This window comes from Chiloscyllium plagiosum, unplaced genomic scaffold (assembly GCF_037043375.1).
Source record: "Chiloscyllium plagiosum isolate Xiang-an unplaced genomic scaffold, Cpla_swu_hap1 HiC_scaffold_24, whole genome shotgun sequence".
NCBI classification, from domain to species: domain Eukaryota; kingdom Metazoa; phylum Chordata; class Chondrichthyes; order Orectolobiformes; family Hemiscylliidae; genus Chiloscyllium; species Chiloscyllium plagiosum.
In genome coordinates, this window is record NW_028270162.1 from 52,917,867 (window position 1) to 52,939,001 (window position 21,135).

General features: G+C 42.5%; 1 protein-coding gene across 2 annotated transcripts in view; it reads left to right on the top strand.

The window, feature by feature from the left end:
• hira (histone cell cycle regulator a) overlaps positions 1-11,569 on the top strand; it is a 108,458-nt gene extending 96,889 nt beyond the window's left edge. For both annotated transcript variants that reach the window (XM_043716067.2, XM_088000182.1), the window contains 5 exons: positions 190-295; positions 5,306-5,428; positions 7,567-7,730; positions 7,818-7,906; positions 10,688-11,569. In XM_043716067.2, the coding sequence (XP_043572002.1) occupies positions 190-295; positions 5,306-5,428; positions 7,567-7,730; positions 7,818-7,906; positions 10,688-10,804 (599 nt within the window). In that variant the 3' untranslated portion in view covers positions 10,805-11,569. The remainder of the gene's footprint in view (positions 1-189; positions 296-5,305; positions 5,429-7,566; positions 7,731-7,817; positions 7,907-10,687) is intronic.
• Positions 11,570-21,135: the final 9,566 nt, after the last annotated feature.

Here is a 21,135-nt window from a genome sequence, read left to right on the forward strand (position 1 = left end):
ATATTCCTGAGTGCATTGCCACCCCTGACCATGTATGAGAGAATGTGGCCCAGTTTACTGAATGATGAATGCAGTGTAGTCGTCCTGCATGTTGTGTGAGCCCCACTGATGTAGTCTCTTGATTTTGAAAACTGTGTGTTTTATTAAGATTGTGGCTAAGCTTTGATGTATCTGACCTTTTGTCTGCAGGTAACGATACCACTATAACACAATCGCTGCTTACACACCATGGTGTCCCAGTGGTCACCCTGTCCAACGGCAAGTCATACTGCTTTAACACTTCCCTATGCACATGGTAAGGATTAATGGTTTGATTGGTCTCAAATTGAATTTTGATATTTTGGTGACAGGCAACCTTTGCACTTAATCTTAAGTTTAGAGATAAATACTGCTCGTTCAATGGGGATTTTGCATGGCTGGGAGGGTGGGTATTGTAAAAGACATTTTGGTAATTGATAAATGTATGGCACTATCAATTTATTTTTAGTAAACTGGATCTCATCATTCATCATTTACATACTGTGTATACTGAGTACTCATTATCACATAATAATATATGATTAGGGGCAGGAGTGGGCCATTCAGCATGGAAACAGATCCTTTGATCCAACCCGTCCATGCCAACCAGATATCCTAAATTAATCTAGTCCCATTTGCCAGCATTTGGCCCATATGTTGTAGTTTTACAAACCTCCAGCACCACCGCTGGCAGTTCATTCCATAAACACACCCTCTGCATGAAACAATTGTCCCCAAGTCCCTTTTAAATCTTTCCCCTCTTAGCTTAAACCTATGTCCTCAGGTTTTGGACTCCCCTATCCTGGGAAAAAGATCCTGGCAATTCACACTACCCATCCCCTCATGATTTTATAAACTTCTATGAGCCTCTGATGCCTCAGGGAAAAAAAGCTCCAATCTATTCAACCTCTCCCTACAGCTCAAACTCTCCAATCTTTCCTGCACCCTTTCAAGTTTAACAACATCTTTCCTATAGCAGGAAGACCAGAATTGAACCCCTCGAAGGTCATGGCTGATCTGTTTGTATATTGAATTTAATATTTCTATTTACCCCTGATACCCATTCCCCTTGCTTCCCAAGAATCCAAGACTATCTACCCCACCTTAATAATATTCCTCAATCTCTTTCTGAGGCAGAGTTCCAAATTTGCTTAACCTTCTGAGAGATAGCATCTCCATCTCTATCTCTGTTCTAAAAGGGTAACCACTAATTATAGAATCATCAAATCCCCACACTGTTGAAACAGGCCCTTTGGTCCAACAAATCCACACCAACCCCTTGAAGAGCATCCCACCCAAACCCATTCCCCTCTACATTTACCCCTGAGTAATGCACCTAACCTATACACCTCTGAACACTATAGGCAATTTAGTATGGCCAATTCACCTAACCTGCACATTTTTGGATTGTGGGAGGACACTGGAGCACCCAAAAGAAACCCATGCAAACACAGGGAATGGGCGGCTCAGTGGTTAGCACTGCTGCCTCTCAGCACTAGGGACCCGGGTTTGATTCCTGCCTTGGGCGACTGCCCTTGTGGAGTTTGCACATTCTCCCCGTGTCTGCTTGTGTTTCCTCCCCCAATCCAAAGATGTGCAGTTTAGGTGAATTGGCCATGCTAAATTACCCATAGTGTTAGGTGCATTAGTCAGGGTGGGTTACTCATTGATAGGTCGGTGTGGACTTGCTGGGCCAAATGGCCTGTTTCCACATTGTAGGGAATCTAAATGCGTAAACTTGACACAGACAGTTGACCGAGGCTGGAATCGAATCCAGGTCCCTGGCGTGGTGAGGCAGCAGTGTTAACCACTGAGCCACCATGCCGCCCCTATGTTGGGCAGTGAATATATTAATACTTCAGTGAATAGGGACATTGACATTATAACTTGGAGTTATAATCGGGTAGAGGTGGAGAAATAGTGTGGCAAACTAATTATGTTGTTGGGATCTCTATGCTTTCTAACATGCATCAGAGGTTCTTTAGCATTATGTGCCAATGTTCATTCTTTGAAGGATGTACCCAATTAGTTCTGCATATTCCTGCAAATACTTTCCTACCGAGTAATACCCAATTCCCTGGTGTTCACTGATTAGGATTCAAAGTCTTGATGCAGATCGGTGCAGCACAGCTGTTCTCAGTGCTCATGGGTTGTGGAATGATGATTGTTGATTGTACCCATGACCATTTTGTTAGGAGGAAGGTCCCCTCCTTGATAACAAAATGCATACAGCTCAATCCTTTTGAGTCAAAGCTTTGAGATAGTTTTTTTTTTACCAATCTATGTGTAACTGCTATGAGAACACAGCCCAACTGCACAAGTGGTATCAGGATGGTCAGAACATGTCATTTTTGTTATAAGAGTGCAGCTAAGTACTTCCAGAATCTTTTTGGTCTTCTATTTGCTTTGATGGGGATTTTTAATAGCATTTTTAAAATGCCATTAATCATTTTAAATTGAATCTTGTGATGAATGATCCGAAGCAGATCTGAAAATATCTGACTGAAACCACCGATCTGATTTGAGTAACTGGGGAAGTGTAACTGAACTGTACTTTCAAATAGACCAAACACAGCAGTCAAGCATCATAAATAGCACACTGGAGTATTTATTTGAATCAGATTTAAATACCTTATATGCCTGGGAGTTTCCCTTACTAAAAACAGTCTGTTTTGCGGCCAGCACATTGGTGCTGTTTGTAAAGATAACAGATTGGCCTTTCCGTGTAATTGCACTACACTGGATCCTCACAGGTGAATGACCAGTGAATGTGTCACTGCATATATGTCGAAGTCTACAGACACAAATACAAACCTGGGTGGCAACTTTCAAGGATCTATGTACCTGGACACCAAGATCTCTCTGTTCATCTATACTACCAAGAATCTTACCATTAGCCCAGTAATCTGCATTCCTGTTACTCCTTTCAATGTGAATCACCTCACACTTTTCCACATTAAATTCGATTTGCCACCTCTCGGCCCAGCTCTGCAGCTTATCTATGTCCCTCTGTAACCTACAACATCCTTTGTCACTATCCACAACTCTACCGACTTTAGTGTCATCCGCAAATTCACTAGCCCATCCTTCTATGCCCTCATCCTGGTCATTTTTAAAAATGACAAGCAACAATGGACTCAAAACAGATCCTTGCAGTACACTGAACTCCAGGCTGAACATTTCCCATCAACCGCCACCCTTTGTCTTCTTTCAGTGAGCTGATTTCTGATCCAAACTGCTAAATCACCCTCGATCCTATGCCTCGGTATCTTGGGGAACCTTATCAAACACCTTACTGAAATCCATACATACCACATCAACCACTTTTACCCTCTTCCATCTGTTCGATCACCTTCTCAAAAAGGTTTGTGAGGCACGACCTACTCTTCACAAAACTGTGTTGATTATCCCTATTCAACTTATTCCTTTCGAGATTATTATAAATCCTATCTCTTATAATCCTTTCCAACACTTTACCCACAACTGAAGTAAGGCTCACAAGTTTATAATTTCCAGGGTTGTCTCTACACCCCTTGAATAAGGGAACAACATTTGCTAACCTCCAGCCTTTTCCTGTAGACAATGACAACATAAAGATCAAAGCCAAAGGCTTGGCAATGTCCTCCCTGGCTTCCCAGAGAATCCTAGGATAAATCCTATCTGACCCAGTGGATTCTTTTTTTTTAAACATTTTACGCATTCCAGAATTGCTAACACCTCGTCCTTATGTACCTCAATCCCATCTAGTCTAGTAGCCTGTATATCCGTATTCTCCTCGACCACATTGTCTTTCTCTAGTGTGAATACTGATGAAAAATATTCATTTAGTGCTTCTCCTATCTTCTCTGACTCATGCACACCTTCCCACTACTATGTTTGATTGGCCTACTGTTACTCTAGTCATTCTTTTATTCCTGATATACCTATAGAAAGCCTTAGGGTTTTCCTATCCATCAACGACTTCTTGTATCTTCTCCTGGTTCCTCTTAGTTCTGTCTTTAGATCTTTCCTGGCTAACTTGTAACTCTCAAGCGCCCTAACTGAGCCATCACATCTCATCCTAGTATAACACTTCTTCCTCTTGACAAGAGATTCAACTTCCTTAGTTGACTCCTGCCTGACCGGTACATACTTATCAGGACCCGCAGTAGCTTTCCTTGAATAAGCTCCACATTTCAATTGTGCCCATCCTCTGCAGTTTCATTCCTCATCCTATGCATGCTAATATGTACCTATCCCTTTCCATCAATAAAGTAAACATAATAGACTAATGGTCATGATCACCAAAGTGCTCACCTACCTCCAAATCTAAAACCTGGCCAGGCTCATTACCCAGTACCAAATCTAACGTGACCTCGTCCTTTGTTGGCCTGTCTACATGGCCCTCCTGCACGCATTGGACAAAAACTGACCCATCTAAAGTACTTAAACTGTAGTATTCCCAGTCGATATTTGGAAAGTTAAAGTCTCTCATAACAACTACCCTGTCACTCTCACTCCTACTGAGGATCATCTTTGCTTTTCTATTCGCTACATCTCTTGAATTATTTGAAGGCCTATAGAAAACTCCCAATGGGGTAACCTCTCCTTTCCTGTTTTTAATCTCAGCCCATACTACCTCATAGAGTCCTCAAACGTCCTTTCTGCAATTGTAATACTGTCCTCGACTAACAGTGCCACACCACCCCCTCTTTTATCATATTCTCTATTCTTAATGAATCTAAATCCCAGAAGCTACAATAATCATTTCTGTCCCTGCTCTACTCATGTCTCTGAAATGGCCACAACATCGAAATCTCAGGTACCAACCCATAATGCAATTTCAAACCAACTTCTTGCTTGCCGGTGCCTTCTTGCGATCTTGAAGTCTTAATTCTGACTTCACTACTCTCAACCTCCCGTATACGTGAACTACAATTTTAGTTCTCATCCTCCTGCTGAATCAGTTTAAACTGACCCAAAGAGCATTAGCAAATTTTAATACTTCTATACTTCAATAAGTACAAATGCAACTCAGTTCAACTCAGCTGCACTGAACAATAAGAACCAGTAAGAGGACAAAGTAAGTGTCCAGTTATTCTTTCCTGGGAAAAGATATCACCATGATATACAGATGGAAGAGTAGGCCCCTTATCTATTTGTGTGACTGATCTTTTTTTATTAGGTTATGTTTCACAACCTTTGTGAATGATCTGATACCAAACCAGGGGTGATACAGTCCAATAAGATCAACTTGTGTTATTCACCTTCAGGCCTTTTGTCTCATTTGCATTGCTTTACTTCTCAGGAATTTGATCTCGGACAAACAGGACTCACTGGTTCAGTGTGCAGATTACCGCAGCTGTTTAACTTCTCAGGAGGCCATGTTGTGCTCAGGTCCATTGGCCACAGTACAAGGCTGCGGAATAAAGTAAGTGGCTGCATTGCTGATTTGTCCATCAATGCAGTAAAGAGACAACTAGCATAACGTTATTTGAATTTATTTGTTAATCTTTCCAAAGTTTTTGATTAGAAACATTTGTCCAATATATTTTCTATAGAAGTGGTCATATTTATTCCTCATGAACTTCTGCATTGTGATTGTACTGATTTCCAGTTTGATTTGAATGATTTTGAATTTATTTATTGTCACATGTACCAAGGCACAGTGAAAAGCTTTATCTTGCGAACAATACAGGCAGATCACATAGTTAAGTAGCATAGATAAGTAAATAATAGGTAAACTGTGGCCAAAACTAAACACAGGTAGAGGTGACTGTTAACAGTTTGAGAGTCCATTCAGTATTTTAACAACAGTAGGCTAGAAACTGTTTCGAAACTGGCTGGTGTGTGTGTTCAGGCTTCTGTACCTTCTCCCCAATGGTAGAGGTTGTAGAAAAGCATTGCCAGGGTAGGATGGATCTTTGAGAATGCTGGCGGCCTTTCCTTGACAGTGGGCCTGGTAGATGGATTCTATAGATGGGAGGTTGGCCTTTGTTATTGTCCAGGCCGAGTTCACTATTCTGTGTAATCATCTCCGATCTTGAATGGTACAGTTGCCATACCAGGTGGTGATACATCCAGACAGAAGGCTCTCGATGGTTCACCTATAAAAGTTGGCAAGGGTATTCGCCGTCATGCCAAGTTACCTCAGTTGCCTGAGGAAGAGGAGACATTGTTGGGCCTTTGTAACCAGTGCGTCTACATGAAGAGTCCAACAAAGCTTGTTTTGGATGACCACTAACAGGACCTTGACACTCTCCACTCGTTCCACCTCTGTGCTGTTAATATGTAGGGGTGCACGAGTGACATCCTGCTGAAAGTCAATAATTAGTTCCTTGATTTTGCCGACATTGAGAGATAGGTTGTTCTCGATGCACCATTTTTCCAGGTCTTCCACTTCCCGACTGTAGTCTGTTTTGTCGTCATCTGAGATTCAATCGACTGGTGGTATCTTCAGTGAACTTGTAAATGGCATTATAGTCAAGATTAGAGTGGTGCTGGAAAAGCACAGCAGGTCAGGCAGCATCCGAGGAGCAGGAAAATTGATATTTCAGGCAGAAGCCCTTCATCGGGAATGAGGCTGGAAGCCTCAGGGGTGGAGAGATAAATGGGAGGTGGTGGGGCTGGCGAGAAGTTAGTTGAGAGTGCAAGAGGTGGATGGAGGAGGGGGTAAAAGTGATAGGTCAGAGAGCAGATAGGTGGGAAGGAAGATTGACAGGTGGGACAAGTCATGTAAATGACATTAGTCTGGTATTTGGCAATGCAATCATGGGTATACGGTGAGTACATTAGGGGGCTGAGTATGCACCGTTGGGGGGCTCCAGTGTTTAGTGTTTGTCGCTGATTGCGACCTGTGGGTCAGGAAATTGAGGATCCAGTTGTAGAGAGTGGGGCTTAGTCCAAGATCACTAAGTTTAGTAATCTACGTGATTGTGCACTTGTGTGAGCAATTTCTGAAACAGGGAATTTACCATCAACTTCCTGAAGTGACCTTGCACCTCAAGATGTTTGCAAGGCGATACAAAGGAATATGCATTGGTGGTGCTGCAATTTGTGTTCCTTCACTGTAAGTCAAATGGTGCAACAAGGCCTGTTCTCACTGATTATTGTGGGAATACCAATGGATGTTCTTCCTTGAACAGACCATTGCTACCCTTCTTCCCTAGGAACGGGAAGCAGACCTTGAAAGGCAGGAAGAGGATTCGGAAGATTTGACCATGGAAAAGGCACAGCTTCACTTTTCAGCCTGTGGCCTGAGCAGGTTACTTCACTTGCAAGTGGCCTCGCCGGTCTCCTTCCACCAGCCTTAAATTTGAAGCTGACAATGACTTCACTTCCACCGCATAGATGTATAAAGCAGTCAGGGGCAGACTAGAGACCAATGGGAGGGTCATCTGGGAAATTCTACAGGTTATCCCCTAAGAAAACCCTCCCGTGGAAAGTAAAATTCTGGGCCCTGTGATCTTTATGTGGAAGGATAAGGACAAAAATGTCCACAACTCAGATTGTGCCAAGGATGTGATTTCAGTGCCGGTGAGCTGTAAAGTCAATCTCTGTATTTTCTAGTGCTGGACGCCAGGCTGCCAGACTCTCCTCAATGCCTCATGTCTTACAGCGAGGGACGACGCTGGCTTATCTGGAAAATCAGGTGGCAGCTGCAATGACACTAAAATCTAGCCAGGAATACCGTCACTGGCTTCTCATCTACACCCGCTATTTAGTAAATGAAGGTAGTCTTGTTTCTCAAGTGTTTTGCCTTGGTTTCGTTGATTTTTTTTTTACACAGGTACTCTGCTAACAATTGTGTCTAATTGCAGGATACGAGCCTCGCTTAAGGGAGCTGTGCAAAGATTTGCTGGGCCCTGTTCACAGCTCTTCCAGTAGTCAGTGGGAGTCAACTGTCTTGGTAAGCACTAGGATCATTTAACACATCAGGCAGAGATTCCCACTGTGTGATAACAGTAGTAAAACAGTGGTATGTAGTGCAGTTATTATGTACATCGTCAGAATGTACCAGTACTTTTAAAGCAAGACAGTTGTTAGGTCTGCATAATTTCAGAAATACTGCTGTGTGTGCTGCTGAGTTTTTATTTTGTTTTGCTCAGTAAGCAATTTACTGGAACAAGACCAGGAAACCCCCACATGGAGGTAGCTGATCTCAACAAGGTTATGTGTTATGGGTTGACAAATGACCTTGACCACCTTTGGCCAGGAGGAAACTTGGAGACTTCCTACTTCTGATGGTTACTCTCCTGGAAGTACTTATTAGCATTGAGAACAAAACACATTCACATATTTAAAACTCCCTGTGAAGGAGCCAAACATAAATTACCACTGAGGAGTTGTAAGTGTTAGTGTAACCATATTCTAGCTAGGTATCTTCAGCTGAGAATGTGGTTTTGTATGGAGGGAGAAAATAGGGAAGGTAAAGGTCCAATTTTAACCAGTTCCCAAATGGACTGGGACATGTCATTTGCCTTTCTTCCCAGATCCAACCACTGTTCATCCCACTTCAATGGCATATCAGGAAATATTTTGGCATTAAAAATTAGGTGTTAAATACTTTGTTCTATTTATCTTAATCTCAGCAAAATTTGCTGTGTCAAGATGCGTAGTCATTGTTTAAGAGGGAAAGGCAGGTGTAGGACTGAAACATGTGACTGTGGTTAGGGATTGTGTGCTGCAGTCTGTTCTGTGACTGTGTGTGGGGGATTGTGTGCTGCAGTCGGCCCTGTGACTGTGTGGGGGGGGATTGTGTGCTGCACTCTGTCCTGTGACTGTGTGGGGGGGGATTGTGTGCTGCAGTCTCTCTTATGACTGTCTGTCAGGGATTGTGTGCTGCACTCTGTCCTGTGACTGTGTGGGGGGATTGTGTGCTGCAGTCTGCCCTGTGACTGTGTGGGGGGATTGTGTGCTGCAGTCGGCCCTGTGACTGTGTGTGGGGGATTGTGTGCTACAGTCGGCCTTGTGACTGTGTGTGGGGGATTGTGTGCTACAGTCTGTCCTGTGACTGTGTGTGGGGGATTGTGTGCTGCACTCTGTCCTGTGAGTGTGGGGGATTGTGTGCTGCAGTCTGCCCTGTGACTGTGTGTGGGGGATTGTGTGCTGCAGTCGGCCCTGTGACTGTGTGTGGGGGATTGTGTGCTGCAGTCTGTCTTGTGACTGTGTGTGGGGGATTGTGTGCTGCAGTCTGTCTTGTGACTGTGGGTCAGGGATTGTGTGCTGCAGTCTGTCCTGTGACTGTGTGTGGGGGATTGTGTGCTGCAGTCTGTCCTGTGACTGTGTGTGGGGGATTGTGTGCTGCAGTCTGCCCTGTGACTGTGTTCCAGATTAAAAGCAAAATGCGGATGCTGGAAATCTGATGTACAAACAGAAACTACTGGAGAAATCTAGCAGGTCTGGCAGCAGCTGTGTAAAGTGGGAGAGAGAGACAGTTACATTTCAGTCTGGTATGACTCTTCATTGGAATTGTTCCAAAGGAAAGTCCTGCTGATCTCAACACCAACTATTTCTTTCCCAGAAGTTGTTTGGCAGACAGGAAACAAAAATAGTGGGGTCTTTTTCTGACTGGCTGGCGCAGGGTTCAGAGTTTAGGTCCCAGCTATTCACAACAGATGAATTATTGATTTAGATGAGGAAATTATCAGATTTCCAAGTTTGCAGGTCACTCAAAACTGGGTAGGAGTGTATGCTGTGAAGATTGCAAAGATGATTCAGTGTGATTTGGACAAGTTAAGTAAGTGGGTAAGTACATGGCAGATACAATATATTGCGGATTAATGTGAAGTTATCCATTTTTGGTTGCAAAAACTGACAGGCAGACTAAAAGGATGGTGATAGATTGGGAAAGTGGGAGATGCAATCAGATCTGGGTGTCCTTGTACACCAGTCACTGAAAGTGACCATGCAGATGTAGCAGGCAAAGAAGAAGGCAAATGGTATGTCAGCCTTCATACCAAGAGGATTTGAGTACAGGAACAGGGATATCCTGCTGCAACTGTTGGGAGCCTTGGTAAGACCACATGTGGAGTATCGTGTACAGTTTTAGTCTCCTTATCTGAGGGAAGATGTTCTGACTATGGAGTGAGTGCAACAAAGTTTTACTGGCCTGATTGCTGGGGTCGTGAGACTGACTATGGGAAGAGATTGAATCAGTTAGGACTATAATCCATTGAGTTCCGAACGACGAGGAGGATTGGATAGGGTCCGGGAATCCAAAACCAGGGGTAACAGTCTAAGGATAAGAGGTAGTTCTTTGGAGATGAGAAATGTTTTCACAAGGGGTGAACTGCAGAAAGCAGTTGAGGCCAAAATATTGAATGTTTTCAAGAAGGAGTTGATGCAGTTCTTAGGGCGAAAGGGATCAAAGGGTGAAGGGAGAAAGTGGGAACAAGGTACTGAATAGTGTGATCTGTCATGATCATAGTGAATGGCAGAGCAGGTTTAAGTTTCAAATGGCCTATTCGTGCTCCTACATTCTATGTTTTTCCAGCAGTTTTTGTTTTATATATGTGAGTAAGAGATTGTGTGTTGCAGTCTGTACTGCGACTGTGTGGGATTGGTTGCTGTGGTCTTCCAACTTAAAGTCGTATCCTCTAGTCCTAGACTTCCCAACCAGTGATGCAAAAATTAAAGCTGCTGCAGATATTGAGCATTTATGTGAAAGGTCTTTTCATTCCAAATGCAGGGACTGCGGAAAAGAGAGCTGCTAAAGGAGATGCTCCCTGTGATTGGACAGAACCTCCGATTCCAGAGACTCTTCACAGAGTATCAGGACCAGCTGGACCTTCTGAAAGACAAGTAGCGCTACCCTGTAGTTGTTTTTGTTTGAGGATCTGACTGTGCTAGTTCTCGGGGAGACTTGCTGTGGTCAGCTGGTGACCCGTTTGGGAGAGATGGACTTGAGGATTTGGGGTTCGATCTGGGAGAGGCATCTGCGTTTAGTTCCACCAAGTTGGCCTACTCCAGGTTGTGACATTCTCATGGAAACGGCGTTGCTGGTCTGATTGCATCACTTCACAACTAGCGGCTGTGCAGTCCATGCACACACAGTTGACTTGCAGTGGTACTGCAGGACGTGGGTGACCAGGGGGCTAGTGCTCCACCCAGTGTTTGGTTGGAGTTGACCAAGATTGATGACTCTGCCCAACTTGTAATGTACACTGGTCCCCTTACTTACCAGATAGAGTGACTTCGCACCCTGTGCCCACAATAAGCTACCAAGTCCAATGCTGTATGACACTCAGCCGTTTACTGGTTGTTCCTTTCCACGGAAAAGAAAGGCAACACCGATGTGAAAGCCATCAGGCTTCGAGTCTTCTCAGTTAGAGGATGAGCCGCTGAGTTCAGACTTTTAACAGTGTAGTTTTCATTTTGCCTGATGTACTAAGTTACATATCTGTTTACTGTCTGTCATTGTTAAAAGTGTGAATGCGAGAAAGAGAAATTCTAATGAGTGACCATGAACATGGCAAAGTTGTACAGAAACCTAATCCGCCCTTTGGTACCTTTTAACTTTATACAGGCAAATTTTTTGTTCATTTTTATAAAATAAAGATAGAATATTGTATGTCTGTTTTTCCCTGTTAGATTTCCAGAATTCCACCGAGAAGGCATCTCCCACGTAGGAATAAGTCTATTTATGTGTTACTGGGTTAGGTAAACAATACAGATTATACTGCTGACTTGAACAGTAATTAAAATTATGATAAATGCACCAACACTGAAATCACAGTAAAGCTATCTGAGTTTTGAATGGAACTCAAATTGATCGATTTGTTTACAATTGAGCAGCCGCAACCCAGTCTTGAAACCACAAGCACCTCAAGGATTCACATTTGACTTTTCAATATCCTGAATGTCTTATCAAGTCAGCAACTATGATCTGTGTATTGCAACGTAGCAACAGCACCCTCTGTCCTAACTCTTAAAAGCAGAACTCTGAAGTTTCAACCTTAAGCTACAGACCACTGACTGCATCACACATACCTCTTGTGGATGGCGACCCTTCTGCAATCCTGAGTTCTCAACACCTTATGGTGTGACAACCTCCTGGAATGTATGATCCAAGAAATACATCCTTCACAAAGCTCCATGGTGACTCCAGCTGCCCCTCAAGCTCAGAAACACTGAATTCAGTAATAGACATTCTCTATGCACATTTGGGGTTCCCAAGACACATGCAATATCTTGACTTCCAATGTGATGCAGTAATTACAAACAGTAGGTCTTATCTACTCATCAGAGTCTTAAAAAAGCATGGTTTTTCTTTGTACAATCTAGTTGTACCTTATTTAATCTTAACTTTAATGATTCTAGATGTGTTGAGTGTTACTGCTCATATGATTAATTTATTTGCCATGATTGAAGTTTTTAGTTTCTTGGCTCCTAGTTGAGATAATGAGAAATATTTACCAAGTAATCACTTGGATCACTGTGATGTTACACTTTGATTTTTCTTTTAATCCAACTGCCTGATACAATCTGCTTGGAATCAATGTACTCTTTATCATACTCCTTCATCACTGCCCCTGGGTATCGGTCAGCTCTTGCTCCTGGCTTTGCCTTGTTATGCTCTGTCTTGCCCTGTTTTCACTTAGCGCGTGCGTGCTCTCCCTCTCTCTCTCCCTCTCTCTCGCTCTTCCCCCCAGTGCTGCTTTCTCTGGCACCATTATTATCTTCCCACTCCGCTCGTACTGCTGGAGTAAATTGAGACACTGTACTCAGAACGGACTTCAGGAGCATTATTTGCTTTCTGCGTACAGTCTTGTGTGGGTATATTTCTTGTGTGGGCAGCATCACACTACATGAAGCTAAATTATCTGAATACAATATCTGTCTGTTGGTACTGCTGATTTCTAATCAGGGAGATTATGGAAGAAAAATAATGGAGAGAATGGGATATTGCTAGTGACAATACTTCGGTGGGTGGATTGGTGAGGGTGTTTGGATGATCATCATTTCTCCCCCGATGGCTAAGGCACTCGCAGAGAAAAGGACAGAAGTAAGAGTATGCCCAGGCTATGACCCATGGGCTGTCCTATAAATAAGACCCATTAGGGGACACTGGACAAACTGTCAACCCTTTTAAGCGAGGTCTAATCTTCCTCAGATTTGAGAATTAAAGTCAGGCGAGATAGCGATTGATAACTTGATCACTGTAATGTGCTATATTGTAAAGTGGAATTGACTGGATAACTTTTTTTGTTGAATAAGCTCTAAATATTCCATGGCGGCTTTGGCAGGGTTCAGGCTCTTGGGCCTGTCTGCTGCAGGCAGCCACTTCCTCCCTTCTTTCCTTACCCTTTTTGTTATCTTTCATTTTTGTTTTCCTTTTACTTTGCTGTCTTCCTGTTGGCGGTGACATCACAGAGGGGAGCAGCTGGAGTGGGACTCTTCGCAAGGTGGCAGCCTGGCCTGGCAGCAAAGCCTGAGACTTATGGTTGCAGTAGGCCCTGAGTGGAGATTCCTGATTATCAGCGAGGAGGCAGCTGAAGCGGGGCTCGGGTCTCCTGGTTGCAGTTGGCCTGAAGTAGGGACTCCTGGTTATCAGCATGGCAACGGCAGCAGCTCCTGGTTGTGGTAGGCCTAGAGCCAGGGTAGCCTGGTTGTTCGTGAGGCAGCAGCGGCAACAGACTGGGGCTGATGGGTCCTTGTTGTGGGGCATGTGTGGGTCTTGCACGTGAGTCAACATCAGTGGGGTGGGCCCAGCGATGAAGAGATGACGCCTGAAGAGTGGTGATTCTGTTGGTGGGTCTGGCCCGGATGCCATTGGTCAGCCAGCTTACGACTCATGGTGGAGGTAGCGGAGTGAAGATGGAGTTCCTTTCCGCTTTATCTTTTTACTCGTGAAGTATTCGAATGGTGCCACATTGTGGCGACAGTTGAAGCTATTCACTATATTTTACCTTCTTGTTCATTGTAGCGTGCCAGTGACAGTAAATCAAATCATAAAGTTGTGATGTAAATGGTATTGATCCTGACAGAAATACCTTGCATTTTTGAAAAGGTTGGTCTTTCCAATATTGAGTGAAATATCACTCTGTATCTGTAGTTAAAGAACGGTTTACTGGAGCAGGTTTGAGGGCCTGAATAGCCTCCTTTTTTCTGTGCCCCTAAGTTGTTTGAACTCCATGTAAATCGCATTCAGCTTCACATTTCCAAAGTGACATGCCCTATTATAGTTCTCTTAATTTGTTTCAGTGATGTAAATGTCGCAAGCTCAGCATTTATTGCCCATCTCTAATTGGTAAGCCACCATCTTGTTCAGCTGCAGTTACACTTAGAGAGGATGTTCCAGGAATTTGACCCAGCGAAGGAGCAGCGACAGGTGACTTGGAGGGAAATTTGCAGGTGGTGATTGTCTCATGTCTACTGCTGTCGTCCTTCGAAGTGGTAGAGGCATGGATTCAGAAGACACTGTCAAGGGAGCCTTGGTGCGGTGCTGCAGTCCTCCTTGTGGATGATCCAGACTGCAGCCAGGGTGGAGTGTGTGGGGGGGATTTGATGTTTAAAGTGATGGATGCCATGTACTTTGCCTCAGATTGGTACTGAGTTTCTTGAGCGTTGCTGGATTTACACTCATCCCTGGCAAATGGGGAGTATTCCAGTAATCTCCTGCCTTGAGATTTGTAGATGTTGGACATTGGTTTGGGGGTGAATTACTTGCAGAAGAATTGCTCGTGCAGTCGGTGAGTCCAGTAAAGTTTACTATTCATGGTAACCCCAGGATGCTGCTGGTAAAGCAATTCAGCAATGGCTGTCAATTGAGTGTCATGGGGACCTGGATGGATTCTCCCTCGTTCGAGTTAGTTATTGCTTGGTGCATGTGTAATGCAAGTATAATTTTACATTTATCAACCCCCGAGTGTTACCAAGGGCTTGCTATTAGGCATTATGGTTGCTTCAGTATCGGAAGTGACAGTCTTGAAGATTGTGATGGTCAGTGATCTTATGCTTTTATTATTCAATTGTGGGACATGTGTGTTGCTGGCTGGGCTAGTTTTAATTTGCTTGTCCCGAGTTGCCGTTGAGAAAGTGTTGGTGAGTTCCCTTTTGAACTGCTGTAGTCTGTGCTGTAGGTAGATCCACAATGGTGTTAGGGAGGAAATTCCAAGATTTTGAAGGAACTGAACAGCACTGAAGGAATGGTGATATATTTCCAAGTCAGGATGATGAATGGCTTGGAGGGGAACTTGTAGGTGGTGGTGCTCCAATGTGTCTGTGGTCCTTGTCCTTCTAGATGGAAGTGGTTGTGAGTTTGAAAGGTGCTGTCTAAAGATGTTTGGTTGATTTCTGAAGTGCATCATCGATAGCACACACTACCGCTACTGAGCATCGGTGGTGGAAGGAATGGATGTTTCTGGATGGAGCAATCTCGTGGGCTGCTTTGGATTGGATGGTGTCAAGCTTCTTGAGTGTTATTGGAGCTGCAGTCACCCCAGTAAGTGGGGAGTATTCTATCTCAGTCCTGACTTGTGCCTTTTAAGTGGTGGACAGATATTGGGAAATCAGAAAGTGGGTTATTCGCAGCAGTATTTCTAGCCTCTGACCTGCTCTTATAGCTGCTGTATTTATACGGAGTCCAGTTGAACTTTTGGTCAATGATGTTGATAGTGGGGGATTCATTGATAACATTGTTGAATGTCAAGGGCAGTGGTTAAATTGTCTCTTATTGGCAATTCTCATTGTTAGAGGGAAGATTACTAAAAAAGCAGGTAGAAATGCATGGGCCTGGAACATAAGTGTGAGAAATCCTTGCAGGCTGTTTGTAGACTGAAATAACTGATCTTGAGCAACTACTTTCCTTCCTTTGAGGTAAGCCTCCAACTGGTGAAGATTGCCCCAGTTCCCACTGACTTCACGTTTGCTAGATATCATTACTTCTGTGCTTGGTAAATGCTGCCTTGATGTGTTGGGGAGTCATTATCACACCTCTTGAATTTAGCACTGTTGGCCATATTGGGATCAAAGCTTTGATGGGAGGTAGAGAGTAGTGACCCCGACATTCTCACTGAGTATCAGTGAGCAAATTGTTATTGAATCAGTACCTCTTGATAGCGCCATCAGCGACATTTCTCTTTACTTTGCTGAGAACCTCCATGAACTACATAAGCAAAATTATTGCCACAGTCTGAGGACCATAGAGCAGCTGTTTGATGTGAGAGAGAGAGAGGACTGATGGTGGTTTAACCTGAGAGTCACCACGCATCAGGCAAGGAGAGAGGTCAAGAAGACAGGACCTTTGTGGGTGACCTCAGCCAGTAAGAGAAAGTCAGTTCAATTTCTCTCATTTGGGAAGTGTTTTTTTTAAAGTTGGCTTCTGTCCATTATTTCCCTCACTTGCACAAACCTGAAAGTGGACCTGAATGTTGGCAGTGGAGCATCTTGACACGTTTCCCACCAGAGGGCAGCAGTAGCCAACATATCATTGCAAGACCGCAGCTATCTGGTGTGGCAGAGATGTAGATTTCAGTTCCTCAGCAATCAAGCCAAGAGTAAATTTCAGTTTACAGTACATTAAACTTCTGACTGTATGCTTCTTTATCTCAGGGATGGAATCAGTTTTTTCTGTTTAAAAAAAAAAGGCGCTCATCCACAAAGCTTTAATCCCAAATTACTGCAATCCAGGTTAGACACAGATGAAAGTTCCCTCGCAATGTCAACCTTTCCACCCTTTTGCTTACCAGTTTCCCCCCATGCTGTTTCCAAGACTATCTTCCTCCAACCCATGCTAAGATTCCACTTGCCTTGTCCACTTTGGAGTCACTTTCACATTTGAACTTCACATTGTAACGGAAACAACATTTTCCAATCGCAACCATTGGAATGAAGGTGGCCTTTTTAATAAGCGTCAAGATGGAAGTTACTAAGTCATTAGGAAAGGTGTCTTGTTAAAAGATTCACTAAGATTGTCTTATTATTATTCACCTGCAACTCCACATCATCCTATTTTACCAAGCCTCAAGTTTCCAGCCAGTAGTACCTTATGTCACAATGTTATTCTTTCCTGTCAGATGATGTTGCAGTGAAGTTCCTCAGCATGTTTTACTACATTATAAAGGTGGTGAGTATTAAAATGTTAGTATTTTCACTGATGGCAACATGCTTTCTAGTCTTCGTCAAATATAATATAAACACTTAAAAGGTGGAGATCTCACCACCTCTGCTGAAGTTTAGAATGGTTCATCATTTGTCTGATCAGTTAAACATTGATATTGAATCTTCAAAAAAAGGGGCATCTTATTACTTAGACAGTCTTCCATTCTCTTGATTAGTTACTAGCACATACTGGGAAGAATTCTACAAGGTTCCATTTTTTGTATTTTACAAACAAAGGTTGTGTTTACAGGAGTCAAAAAGTGTCGTGCTGGAAAGCACAGAGCCGGTCAGGCAGCATCCGAGGAGCAAAGGAGTCGAAGTTTTGAGCATGAGCTCTTCTGATGAAGAGTATATGCATGATATCTCGACTCTCCTGCTCCTCGGATGCTGCGTGACCAGCTCTGCTTTCCCAACACCACACCTTTTGACTCTGATCTCCAACATCTGCAGTCCTCACATTTTCCTTGTGTTTACAGAAACCTGGAGAGGAAAAAGTGCAAAGAATTTGTTGCTTTCTCCTTTTAAACAGATCAATTTGCCTATTTTGGTGCATTACCATCTCACCATACTTTAGCTTAACATTTTATTTCTAAGAATAATGTCTTTGTTCATATTAAAGCATTTTTAAGGTTGATTGTATTTTTTTTAATAGCCTGGAAAATTAGGGGGCAATGTTTATAAAAAGACACCTCTACATTCAAAGGAAACCCTTTTTTTTAAAGAGAACATGGCTTGTAAGTTTAATAAAATGAAAGCACCCAAGCCCTTTACAGACCTTTTTCATTTTTAAATTCAGTTCTCAGTTTCCATTTCTCCCCACCTTTTCAAACACCATATAATAGATTTTGGATGGGGAGATCGTCAATGCAATAAGTGATTAACTTTTGATTGAAAAGTTTAAGAATGGTTTTGTTGAAAAGGACAAATGGACTACTACGTGGTAAAAATCTTTTCTAGCATTAGATAGAATCAGTATTGGCAGCCCCAAGGTAATCCTTTATGTGAGCTTCTATTTTACAAATGCCTATTCTATTGTGGTCATAATTTGGAGATGCCAGTGTTGGACTGGGGTGTGCAAAGCTAAAAATCACACAACACCAGGTTCTTGTCCAACAGGTTTAATCGGAAGCACACTAGCTTTCGGAGCACCTGATGAAGGAGCGTCGCTACGAAAGCTAGTGTGCTTCCAATTAAACCTGTTGGACTATAACCTGGTGTTGTGTGTTTTAACTTTATTCTATTGTAGTCTCTATTTTTTTGCATTGTTGCTTACTGGAAAAATCAGATTATTAATTATACTGACTATTAACTCATTGCTAACCATGTAAGCGATTCTCACTGTTGAATTTACCTCAAATTTTCAATCTTTAGAAATCCTTTGAAGGACAGTAAATCAGTTTTGAAAATTTCATTCAGATTTATGCATTTGGTGAAGTCACCAAAAAAAATTGCATTTAATCATGGAGCACACCCATACTATCACGAATGTGACATCTTCTCATTGCCCATTCAATTTGTGAAGCCTGGGGATAGTTCAGATTTTTAAATGTCGGATTCAGAGAAACATTTTTTTTTGCCACTGACCAAAACAAAAATTGAGTTTATGGTAGGAATTAATATTTTTTAAAAAAATTTCATTCCTAACCATTTTACAAAAAAAAATCTGATTAAATAGGTTTAACCTGTACCTATTAGTCTCTCATGGTTTATACTTTTTTCCCTCTGAGCTTTGCAGCTCTTTTTGTCCTCCTAAATCATGTTCTCCAGGGCATTTATGGTCTGTAATAGAGCCTTGATTATTTGTGAATTTTTAATCAATTTTAACACTGCGGAACAATACAAGATTTACCTTGGGAAATTTAATATGCTGATTACTGTACAGGCTAAAAACTTGGGGAGAAGTGTGTTAAAGGCTGAACTCTGTCCTTCTTCACTGTCTTATTCCCTGATATAGTTCCCACATCCTATTTTTCCTTTTAGTCTCAAAGTCATAGAGATGTACAGCACGGAAACAGACCCTTCGGTCCAACTCATCCATGCTGACCAGATATCTCAACCCAATCTAGTCCCACCAGCCAGCACTTGGCCCATATCCCTCCAAACCCTTTCTATTCATTTACCCACCCAGATGCCTTTTAAATGTGGCAATTGTACCAGCCTCCACCACTCCTCTGGCAGCTCATTCCATACACACACCACCCTCAATGAAAATGTTGCCTCTTAGATCTCTTTTATATCTTTCCCCTCTCGCCCTAAACCTATGCCCTCTAGTTCTGGACTCCCCCCACCCCAGGCAAAATATTTTGTCTATTTATCCTATCCATGCCCCTCATGATTTTATAAACCTCTATAAGGTCATCTCCCTCAGCCTCCAATGCTCCAGGGAAAACAGCTCCAGCCTGTTCAGCCTCTCCCTACAGCTCAAATCCTCTAGCCCTGGCAACATCCTTGGTAAATCTTTTCTGAACCTTTTCAAGTTTTTGCAACATCATTCCGATATGAAGGAGACCAGAATTGCATTCAATATTCCAGCTGTGGCCTAACCAATATCCTGTATGGCCGCAACAAGACCTCCCAACTCCTGTACTCAATAATCTGACCAATAAAGGAAAGCATACCAAACGCCGCCTCCACTATCCTATCTACCTGTGACTCCACTTTCAAAAGCTATGAACCTGCACTCCAAGGTCTCTTTGTTCAGCAACACTCCCTCAGACTTTACCATTAAGTGTATAAGTCCTGCTAAGATTTGCTTTCCCAAAATGCAGCACCTCACGTTTCTCTAAATTAAACTCCATCTGCCACTTCTCAGCCCATTTCAAAAGAAGAATTTTCCATTCTCATGAACAGTCATCTCGTCTCAAATTTTGGATTTGCAGTTAACAGATATTTTCATCCTCCATTCTCCCGCATCTCAGTTATGTTAGCTAAGCCTTGTGTAAAGTTTCAATTGGGCTACAAGTCTGCATTTTGGACATAACAAGGATGCATGACTCTAAGTATTTTAAGAAAATTTTTATGAAATGATCATTGAACAATCATTAGCAGAAGGAAAGCAAGTTCAATTATCTTAAAGGAAAAGAAACACTTTTCTAAGATAAGGGAAGGAAGATATTATTAAAAGTTTTCTTTGGTGTACCTCACCGAGTGTGAATAACATTGCACTGACATGGGTTTGCCAATCAGTCACTCTATCAATTTCTTTACAAAGTAGATTAGTCCACTTCAACTGAAAATTTGATCCTGTGTCCTTTTAAATCCAATTTCTGGTTCCATTTCAGCCTTCTAAGGCCTCAATCCAGACATTCCAAATGAGAGCCTGATAAACAAGGTCACATACTACTGAACTGGACATATATCAGCATTTGTTCATCATTGTTGAGTCAAAATCCTGGAACTTCCTATATAATAGAACCATAAGAGTACATTTCATGCACAGCCTTTAGCAGTTAAAGTTGGCAACAAATCGCCACATTCCCAAAGATATTTCAGTGTAAGCAATAAATGTGTGCATTGCCCCAGCACCCAAACCATCTGAATGAATGAAAAATTAAGATCTCGGCTGAGAATCTCAAGCTGACTTCCATTCTTTGCCTTATCGCACTTAGACAATCAAGTATAATATCCCTACGTTCAATTCTTCTCATAATAAAGGATAGCATTCCATTTGTCTTTATAATCACTTGCCATACCTGCATACTAAATTTTTGTGACTCATGCATCTGAACACCTAACTCTCTCTCTACCTCTGAATTCTGTAGTTTACCGTTTAAATAATAGTTTGGTTAGTTATTCTTCCAACATAGTTACCATATTTTATGCTGTCTGCTGGATATTTTCTCACTTAGTCAACCTCGTGATCAGGCTGAGTCTGCAATATGTCACCTTCATAATGTACTTTTCGACCTGTCTTTGTAGCATTTGCAAATTTGGCCACCATGTCTTTGATCCTCTTAACTATGTTATTGGTAAGCATTGTAAAAAGTCGAGAGTCCAGTACAGACCCACTTTGCCAATTAGAAAAAGACCCATTTA